Here is a 10,075-nt window from a genome sequence, read left to right as displayed (position 1 = left end):
CGCTGGGGGCCCTGAGGCTGGCTCTGGAGGGAGATCATCTCCGGGCCTCTCCAACGCCCCAAGGACTCTACCTCTTCACCAGCGGGATGCCTGACCAGGACGTGGTGAGAAGGAACATCTTTTTTTGCAATCACTCATGCTCCCTTTTCGTGTTTTCCATTTTCCTTCAGCAATTTATTAATTTACTCACTGATTCATGGGAATAGGCGATAGCTGCCCTTGATTGTTTGATTCAATATGTCCAGTATAAGGTGTGTAGCATGCTCTTTGATTCTTGTGTGTGTCTGGGTACACGCATGTGTGGTCTAACCCCCTCCTCACCCACCCGGTTCCCAGGCAGTGGTGAGTGCGTATGTGGCGGAGCGCTGCAGCACCTCGGACGTGAGACTCCACGTGTGCCTCTTCACTGCTGAAGAGGGGTCTCCCGTGGACCCGCTGGTCGACACTGCCCAGGCCCTGCGGCAGCTGGCACAGGCTGGCAAAGGCCGCTTCCACTGGATCAGTCACACAGGTACGGCCCCCTCACTGCCATGCCATCTGGGTTCAAGGGTCCAGACAGACACACTTATTTGTCATTAGCTCTTGGTGTTTAGATCAAACAACACTACTTCTGGAGTAGATGTCTAAGGAGGTATTTGACATCGCTGAGTCTTGTTGTGAAAACCCTTTTTGCAGTGCTGAAAACAACTAAGGCCTCTCCGACATCCAGAGATTAGCTGCACAGCCTCAGTAGCTTATTCACCCCTACATTGCTTCAGCAAGTCTTGGCTCACTGAAGACTCTGTTGAAGTAATGCAGCTGTTGCAATGTGTCTTCTGACTAGTCGGTGAAGAGATGTCTTTATTTTACCATTCATACGAGTAGATCTGCTGACTCGTGCAAATTGACACACACACACAAAAATGAACCCAGGGGGTGGCAGGAGGGATCAGAACATTCACAAAGGCCTTTGTAGGAAACACAGAGGGAGTCAAACGGAGGCAGGCTGCACTGTGTGGCAGTCACTTCATCTTGTTAGCCCAAAAGGCCAGTTTGTTCTCATTAGTCCTAGCTGCTCCTTTTGTCCCTGCTGTTCTGGGGGTTTACCGAGGTGGTGTCATTACCAGGAAGGCTGCCTCCATGCAGATTTCACTGCGCTCCCAATCAGTGTGATGGCTGCCCCCTGCTGAACGGGAGCAGCAGGGGGCAAAAAGGTGGGAAAGCATAAACAAAGCATTGTCGCGCGCCTGTTTGGGAAGGTGAACTGACCCGAAGTGACCTGAAGTGCAAATTTCTGTTTCTGTTTGCTTGTCAGTCTGTTCGAGTCAGCAGATCTACTCCTGTGAATAGTAAAATAAAGACTTAATCGTTTCACCAACTAGTCAGAAGACACATGACTTGTGTTTTGATCATAAATGGTGCTGGACTTCATATACAATAATGCCAGATTCTTAAAGGACAATATCCTTAAAAATGAACTCAAATATTTCATGAACACGCTGTATTGCAGCTTTTTGTTATCAGTTGAGGAACATTTTAACCGTGCTAATAATATTACATGAGACCCTCATTTCTGCGTATGTCTCCAGCACCAAAGTCATTACTTGTGTTGCGTTATGGTGTTAGTCATGGAAAGTCCGGGCATGCCCTCTCCCTGCAGGCGTTATTGAGAGTGATGACGTCAGTGCTCTAATTGGAGAAATGGAGAAGGCTACTCATTATTGGCAAAAGGTGAGACTTTCCCTCAAATCTACACCTACACCAAGCCGTCCGTCATGTACTGTACGAAGCCATAATGATCCACTTTTCTACTGATATGGTAGTGTACTGATGTGTCGTGACTCATTGTTGCTTTACTGGAGAACTATCTGAAGCTGCATCTGTTTCCTCCAGAGTTAGCAATAGCATTTATCCTCATTTCAAATGACTGAATCAACATCGACATCGTTGAACAGATTAAATATGTCATCACTCTGACATACAGGCAGGAAGGAATCTTACCCTTGCTCTGTCTGACTCATAAGTTGTTTCAATGCCCACCCCCATCCCACCCCCTTCCTTCCCTTCTGCAGTGCAGTGATCTGGTGAAGTCTTTGACCCAGAAGGCTTCGATCAGGGCTCCAGTTTCAGGCCAGGCTCGGGCAGCCAGTGCCCCAGTCAGGAGTGCCCAGGCTGGGGGACGACAGGAGAAACTGCCCCCACCCCGACCCACCATCCTCACCCTCAAACGGCTGGTCAGAGAAAACCCACCACCTGCACCTCTCTTGTCTGTCCCTGTGTCAACAGGACTGTGTCATCTGTGTTGCCATTGATTTTCACCTTGTGGCAAAACAGCTATTCCCACAGCTTTAGAGATGATAGGCAAAGCCATCATTAAGAGCAGACAGACTTTTATGTCTTTGGTGACTAGACATACAGTATCCCTGTATGTGTCAACAAACACATTCACATGGAATAGAAAAAACACTTGAGATGGTTAATGTTTCGAGGAGTAGCTATTTTATGTTTGAATGGAGACAACATTTTTCTGTTTTCTGTTTCTGCCCACAGTCGAACAGGGATAACAGAGCAGACAAAGGCTCCCCACAGAGAGCAATAACGTGGCGTCCGAGCAGTGCGAAAGCTGTTATCCCCCCAGGTGAAACTGCTGCTCTGCATTTTAACGGACTTTAAGAAGAAACAGCATCAACAATATCTGCCATGACTAAAAAATATACCAATTCTCTTAAATTGCCCTTTCTAGAGGCTTGTTAGGGGTTTATTGTTCCATTATATTCCATTCTTTGCCAAAAGAGAATAAGAATAAAAGATGTAAACTAGAAACATTCAAAGTGGTAATGACCTTTCAAAACTTTATCACAGGATTGTTTGTAAACATGTTATTGTTTCTCACTCCACTTGTTTTGAAAAGTACCCAGTATTTTTACTTTCTGACATATTGTCTGTTTTTCTCAGCAAATCTAGTAAATGGTTGGAAGCCAGTGGAAAGTAACCTCAAGGGAAAGAAAGTCAAAACAACTCAGTCATTCTTTTTCTTAGAAGATGGCAGCATGGGTAAAATAATTTGTGGCAATTTTTAACAACACTATTATGTTGATTTCCAACTTGTATTTTACAGTTTATTTTTCATTTATAATAGGGATGGTTTTCAAGGCTTACCCAAAACCAAGAGGCGTTCGAAAAGGGGTTACCTCAGTAAAGCTTCCAAATCGCGAAGAGATTTGCTCAACTAAACAGGTCTTGTGATCCCAAGCGTTGGACCAAGCTTTTTTCTCACAAATCTTTCTTCACTCTGTTCTATTTAAACAAAATGACATCACACTCAGATAAGCTGACCCATTTTCTTTGTGCTGATTAACAGTGGCTGAAGCGATATGGAATCAGGAGCTTGCGGCTTGATCTTCACAAGCTTGTCTCGGGCCCTGACTGCGTTCACCATAAGAAGCTTGTGCCGGTCATCCAGCAGAAAGGCCCTGCAAAGTACTGCGCCGTCCTTCCAAGCGTGGAACTGAATGTGAGTGAGAGATAGACAAGACCACTGGAGAATAACTAGCCTAATACAATCATGACAGAGCATCTCATTGGGAACGCTCCGTGGCCTTATACTGACACCATGGAGAAAAAAGAGACAGTTATCATATCTGTTGTGTCAGAGTGGGTACAGTGATCTTGAGGTGTCCAAGCTGCTGTATACTGAACAGGATACACAAACCTGCAGTCTTTAAATATACTGTATATCCTATGAGCAGAACAAAAGCTCATTACCCTTCTGTGTTACATGGTGATGACTCATTGAAGTCATTAGACCAGAATGAAAACTGTGAGTATTGTCAAGTTTGTCGTTTTGAAAATGTTCTGCAGTCCCTCAACACATGGCCAGAAGGTGCTTTGTTTGTCAGCGTTCAGCAGTGTTCTGATGTCATGTGCTCGTCACTGATCATTGTGGGTGGGTGGTTATCTCCCAGCGTGTGTGTGTGTGTGTGTGTGTGTGTGTGTGTGTGTGTGTGTGTGTGTGTGTGTGTGACTGACTGATATGTCAGATGAGACTAAATGAATAGATGGAAAAACAAACAGGCAGACAGTTCATGCAATCACTCTACTTGGTAATGAAAATGTGTGTGTGTGTGTGTGTGTGTGTGTGTGTGTGTGTGTGTGTGTGTGTGTGTGTGTGTGTGTGTGTGTGTGTGTGTGTGTGTGTGTGTGTTCCCTCAGGGCAGAGTGAGGCACCTTCAGCTGACCCCTGCTGAGCTGAGACAGTACCTGACCGAGGCCCAGAGGCTGCTGCAGCGCTACTGCCACAGGATGCAGTGGCTCCTCTCTGGTGAGCTACCACAACACCTCTCTCTCTCTCTCCCTCTCTCTCTCCTTCTCTCTCTCTCTCTCTCTCTCTCCCCCTCTCTCCCCCTTTTCTCTCTCTCTCTCCATCTTTTCTCTCTCGTCCAAACATTAAACTCAATTAACCCACAAAAATTCGCTGTGCTTGTACAGACATTGGATTTATTAAATTCACTTCCTGTTTTCATTCAAAAGGACATACAGTACCTTGAGGGCATACATGCCATAGAACAGGGTGTTTTCATAGGGAATTGAGTCATGAGTCATGAGACACACCAAGTAGAGGAGCCTTAAGACCATCTGACCTTTCCCCTGTAAATAAACACCTTTTAATCATCCAGTATACTCACTCAGTCTAACTGACAAATGAATGACAATTTTATAACCATGCGAATGCAGTCCTGTCATACATGAGGTGGTCCACAGGAGGTGCATAGAAAGCTCTGCTATCACTGAGTAAACGTGGGAACGTGCAGCTCCAAGTGAGGCCTGGCCTTGGACTGCTGCAGAGAGTTTGACAACAGTTTTGTGCTCCATTCTGCCTCTTCTTCATGCACTCTCTCCCTTCCTCTCTCTCTCTCTATCTCTCTCTTCCTCTCTCTCTCTCTCTCTCTCTCTCTGTCCCTCCTACGCCCACGCTGGCTGCATTATTCATCGTTTCCCTGCCATTTTCGAAAAAGGACTTCTTGACACCATTCGCATGAATGTTGGCCTTCGCCGTTGCGGCTCGTGTGGCTGCTGTCAAATGAGCCACTTCATGGAGGAAGCCGTGGAGACCACTTAAAAGGAGCCTGCATGGCAATTTAGCCCTGCCTGGCTTCTCAAGGCCCACACATCACTAGTGAGAGTAGAAGAAAAGACGGCACCTGGCATGTTCTAAAAGACAGCGGCGTTATTCAGCGTTAGAATAATAATTTCATTTATCATTTGAATTGTTTGATAATATTGAGCGCCACTCAGTGTCATGGTGATGCTGTGAATACTGTGTAGATGTGATGAAGAATCTCCCATGTCAATGTGTGGGTAAGTGGGCTGAACCTTCAGTATTAAGGCCTGTCTACCCTGCCAATAACTAACAGTAATGGTAAAAACTATAGTTTGTAGTATATCTATACCAGTGGTCCCCAAACTTTTTCTTCTGAGGGCCAGCTCGCTATGCCTGGCTCTAAGAGAGGGCCAGAGACTCGGAGTATATCAGTAACCATAAATATCTTAGAACTGTGAACAACAGCAGTCTACCTAGTTGAATATTCCATTACATTTAATAGGCTACTGCAATTTAATACCATTGTTAGCTGTGTTTATATTGCCATCATGCCATATCAGTGTAAAATGTAGCTCAAATGAAACTACACATGAAAATACTAATAAAAAGACGTAAGCATTCCCAAAAGTATTAGCAGGGAGAAAAAAAGTATATTTTATTCAAAATGTGTGAACTCTGAACTCTGTGTCTTTGCCTACACAGCTCAAGTTGTGAACAAGCAATATCCTACAAATAATTTAAAGTTCTCAAACTATGAGAGGTTTATGAAGTGCTGACAAAAACATCTGAAATGACCACTTTCACTCACCTTATGAGAACTTTGTGAATTGTGAATTTGAATGAACATTTGAACGAGTGGATAAAAATAGAAATAATTATCCCAGAAAGACCCAGAAATAAGACTTGAATAGAAGTTAATTAGTTATTAACAATTAATTGATAAACTTTTAGAATACTTTGAGCACTGATGCAGTCAGCATAGGCCTCTTACATTGTTTGCAGGTAGCCCTACATTTCATTCCGTTTTCGATGGCAAACGCGAAACAGCGCCAAAACAACCACCAGTGGACAAAAAGAGTATTACATGTGTACAGTTAAGACTCGCCATAGAGAATGAATGGGGGAAATTACGGAGGTTATAGTTTGACGATGTCGTACTCCCGTGCGGGCCAGATGCTATATACCACGGACATGTTTTGGGGGGCCACCCAAAATGAGGTGGCGGGCCGTATCCGGCCCGCGGGCCGTAGTTTGGGGACCACTGATCTATACTGTAGTTAATTAGAATGACGGCATCCACATTGTCAATTTATTGTGCTTATAGAGCGCCAAAACATTACACATGTATCATGGCGCTTTACAGAATGTAGGCAATCAGAGAAAAACTCCCTAGAATTGGAGATATATATAGGAAGAAACCTTGAGCAGATCCACGACTCAAGGGCCTGACCCATCTGCCTAGGGTCAGTACAGGACAGTAAGGTCTGTATACATGACAAATGCATATGATAGTCAGGTGTAGAGAATAAGACATGGTGTTAAAAGCACTTGAGCTGAAAGTTACAAGAGGTGGGATGATTACGTATCCGGTATGATAATTCATTAATCCTGATTTAGTGACAGAAAGTTCAAATAGTCCAGCGTTGGAATTGTCCAGGGGAAGGGAGTTGTCAAGGGGCATGTGGTGGGTCGGCAGACGGGCCAGTAATCCGGGCAGAGTTGTCATAGGCAGGTGATGGGTCGCTAGGCTGTACGGGCATCCAGATAGGAATAGATAGATAGGAATCCAGATAGGGGGACAGTAATAGGGCTGTCGAGGATGGGACTTCAGGTGAGATGGGTGAGAGGAGGGCCAACACACGGATGGTTGATGACTGGTGATGATATACCTCACAAGTGAGGTACAGTAAGGGGGAAGAAAGAGAGATGTAGAGTGGGTTATTATTACTGAAAATCAAAATGGTTAATGTCAATAAGTAATCAGTGGTACTATATATTGTTACAGTATACCATAGTGAGAATAAGCAAAAGAGAGAGAGAGAGAGAGAGAGAGGGGAGAGAGGGGGGGGGGGGGGTTGTACGGCGTGACACATGAAAAGTCCATGACAGCACTATGCTATAGCAGCATAACTAAGGCATGGTGAGGGGTAGTCGACACCAGCGCAGGTATGGTCACATTGTGCACTATAATGACAACGACTTGAAGAGCACTATCCTTGGGGATTACATTCACAATGATTTTGTGAAAGCTGACAGCAAATCCATTTCATTTTAGACATTACGTAAATTAACATGAAGAATGTTGCTGAGAGTCTTTCTTTATCATTGGTCAGTGTGGACGTTCATAATACAGTTAGTTATCTTTACAGTTAGTGTGGACATGATGATAAATGGGGCACATTTTGAGCAATGTTGCTGGGCAACCACATAACCAGTTCCATTTATTCTGATTGGATGATCATGATGATTTGCCTACTGGTGATTAAAGTTCTCCAGAAAATAAATTGTTGCCCAATATCAATGAGAACATGCCAGAACCACAATAATGAGGAAAAGATATCCTGCCATAAATATCAAAAAGGTGCCCCATGTCTCATCAGCTTTAGTGGGGTGTTTGTGTACAGGAAGCCGGTGCGTATTTGGGGCAGTGCTGGAGAGCTCGGCGTGCTTCCTGCTGGACGTCTCCGGCTCCATGGCCCCCAACCTGTCAGAGCTGAAGAGGGAGCTGGCCTCACTGATCTGGGAACAGCTGCACAAGCGAAGAGTGAGGTGAAACTGACAGTGAAAGAGTGTATACTCACAAAAATAGATATACACACACATACACACAGATAATATCTCACACTATACATACCTCACATACATAGGTGTCAAACATGCCCTCAGCCATGTCTTATTCAGGTGAAAAAGTCTGTCAACAGACTGTCATTCTCAGACACACATACACCATCAGCACATACACCAATCATGTAGACATTCACACATTTAGTATACTGCATTGAGATTCATAACATGCTCATAGGATAAGTGCATTCTCCAGGTTCACCCTGCTGGCGTTCTCGGGGGACGTGAGGCCCTGGCGCCCAGAACTGGTGGAGCCCACTGACGAGGCCTGTGGCCAGGCAGAGCAGTGGCTGGCCCAGCTCACCTCACACGGGGGGACCTGCACTCTGGAGGCCCTGCAGGTAACACCTCCACACCACACTGCTTGACTGCACTTACTGTATATTTTGCCCACATTGCACTCACACTTGCACCATGGCGCCCCTTTTGTTGTTCTATTGTCCAATATTAGTGAATGACTGTTGTACGTTTGTAAGGAACCTCCGTAGTGAGATAATGGTACCAGGTTGCACACAGCAACACAGACATTTTGGCATTAGACAAAGACATTAACCTCAACCTTTAAACCGAGTATCTATATGTGAAATTTGAAATCTTTTTTCAGATTTTCCTAAATAGTTGATGCAAATGACAGTCAGTAAAACTTTCAAGTCATCAACCCACACCATGAGTTTGAGAAAGAGCCCTGAGACACAATACCATCCATGAGTTTAATTGAAAAACCAAAAAAATAAATGTCCAAAAAAATCCAATTTGCATAATAATTTGGGACATGTTGTAATGATGTAGATTTGTGAGTTGAGTTTGTGTCTGTGATCCTCCAAGGTGGCGTGTGGGCTTGGAGCCCCTCTGGGCTGCTACCTTATCAGTGATGGGAGGCCTGACTCCAGCTGCAGTCGCCTTCTGCAGGAGGCAGAGAGACTGACCGCCGGGAAGGACATTACCGTCCACACCATCGCATTCCACTGTAGAGACAGGTGCTGCAATATACCTTGCTTACGGCTTCCACACACAGTTGCGTTCCGTCAACGCATGCCAGTGGGTGTTCCCGACGGTAGCTATGCAAATGACTTAATGCAAATGACTTAACCCGTAATTTGATTGGCTGGTGCCGTCTGCTGTTCGCTTGTTCGCAATTTGATTGGCTGGTGCCGTCCGTCGGTGCAGCAAAATTTTAACTCCTCAACGCGAGCGACGGGAGCAACGCGACGCAACGGACCGACAATTCAGTTCGGCAACGGATGACGTAAGCCCATGTCAAGTGAACGGAATGCGTATCCAGCACTGCAACGAACGCAACTGTGTGTGGGAGCCGTTAGTATCCAATATGCCCTTCAGCATGGACTTCCAGTCCATATTTTACATAAAAGCATTGTGCAGGCCAGGGTCAGATATTGTTTTTCATATATGCCTGTGTACACACTGCATTGTGCTGATGTATGTAATATGCTTGTGTTCCTGTGACTCAACTGGTATAGGATGTACGGCAGGTAGAGCTAAGAGCTCACAACACCGGCATCATGGATTTGACATGCATATGGATGAAAATGTGTCTCAACTGCGCTGCAAGTGACTTTGGAGAGAATACAGTGGAAATACATCTGTAAAGTGCTTGCCATTTCATTTTTCTCACAGAGCAGATAAAGAGTTTCTGAAGACTCTTGCACATAAAACAGGGGGGCGATTTCACTGTGCCCAGGAGAATGCCAAAGCCATAGAAACCCTTGCCGCCTGCAAACGGTGGGAGAGCAAGTTGAATGAGGGGCACGTAAGTAGCCCACACTTCTAACATGAGTGCATAGTGAGCTGTGAGGAGCTGGTTCTTACTTTCAGGCTGTAATTCGGTCCTTGCTCTGCAGGAGCTCACCGTCCCTGTGTTCGAGGGAGACGACTTGAAGAGACTGGGGGAGGAAATGAGCAAACTGATGCAGTTCCAGATGGAGGCCCGCGGTTTCAGGTTAATGCTTTATCTGCTTTCACATGCCCTCCAATTACTCACTGAAATATTGAAACTAAGGCTAAGTGGCCCAGATGTTTTATAAGTTCTCCTGGAATAGTGTAATTTATTCATGATCGTTAAAAGTGTTGGTCTAACTGAAAGGATGTCTTTTGTGTGTCTTAACAGAGACATTCTATTGGAGAAGAAGAATC

At 45.0% G+C, this 10,075-nt stretch overlaps 1 protein-coding gene across 1 annotated transcript in view; it reads left to right on the top strand.

Annotated features, from left to right (window-relative positions):
• vwa3a (von Willebrand factor A domain containing 3A) overlaps positions 1–10,075 on the top strand; it is a 20,529-nt gene extending 10,454 nt beyond the window's left edge. Inside the window, exons 17-30 of the mRNA XM_076266671.1 lie at positions 1–104; positions 337–541; positions 1,640–1,710; positions 2,052–2,213; positions 2,530–2,617; positions 2,935–3,033; positions 3,119–3,216; positions 3,341–3,493; positions 4,192–4,300; positions 7,705–7,849; positions 8,121–8,265; positions 8,750–8,901; positions 9,560–9,692; positions 9,784–10,075. The exon at positions 1–104 is cut by the window's left edge and continues 38 nt beyond it. Coding sequence (XP_076122786.1) covers positions 1–104; positions 337–541; positions 1,640–1,710; positions 2,052–2,213; positions 2,530–2,617; positions 2,935–3,033; positions 3,119–3,216; positions 3,341–3,493; positions 4,192–4,300; positions 7,705–7,849; positions 8,121–8,265; positions 8,750–8,901; positions 9,560–9,692; positions 9,784–9,966 — 1,847 coding nt within the window. The 3' untranslated portion in view covers positions 9,967–10,075. The remainder of the gene's footprint in view (positions 105–336; positions 542–1,639; positions 1,711–2,051; positions 2,214–2,529; positions 2,618–2,934; positions 3,034–3,118; positions 3,217–3,340; positions 3,494–4,191; positions 4,301–7,704; positions 7,850–8,120; positions 8,266–8,749; positions 8,902–9,559; positions 9,693–9,783) is intronic.

Source organism: Alosa pseudoharengus, unplaced genomic scaffold, assembly GCF_046254945.1.
Source record: "Alosa pseudoharengus isolate Yale_2024_CS ecotype anadromous, Long Island Sound unplaced genomic scaffold, YU_APseudo_1.1 YU_APseudo_1.1_scf_4, whole genome shotgun sequence".
Taxonomy (NCBI): domain Eukaryota; kingdom Metazoa; phylum Chordata; class Actinopteri; order Clupeiformes; family Clupeidae; genus Alosa; species Alosa pseudoharengus.
This window is presented reverse-complemented; position numbering and strand designations above follow the sequence as displayed.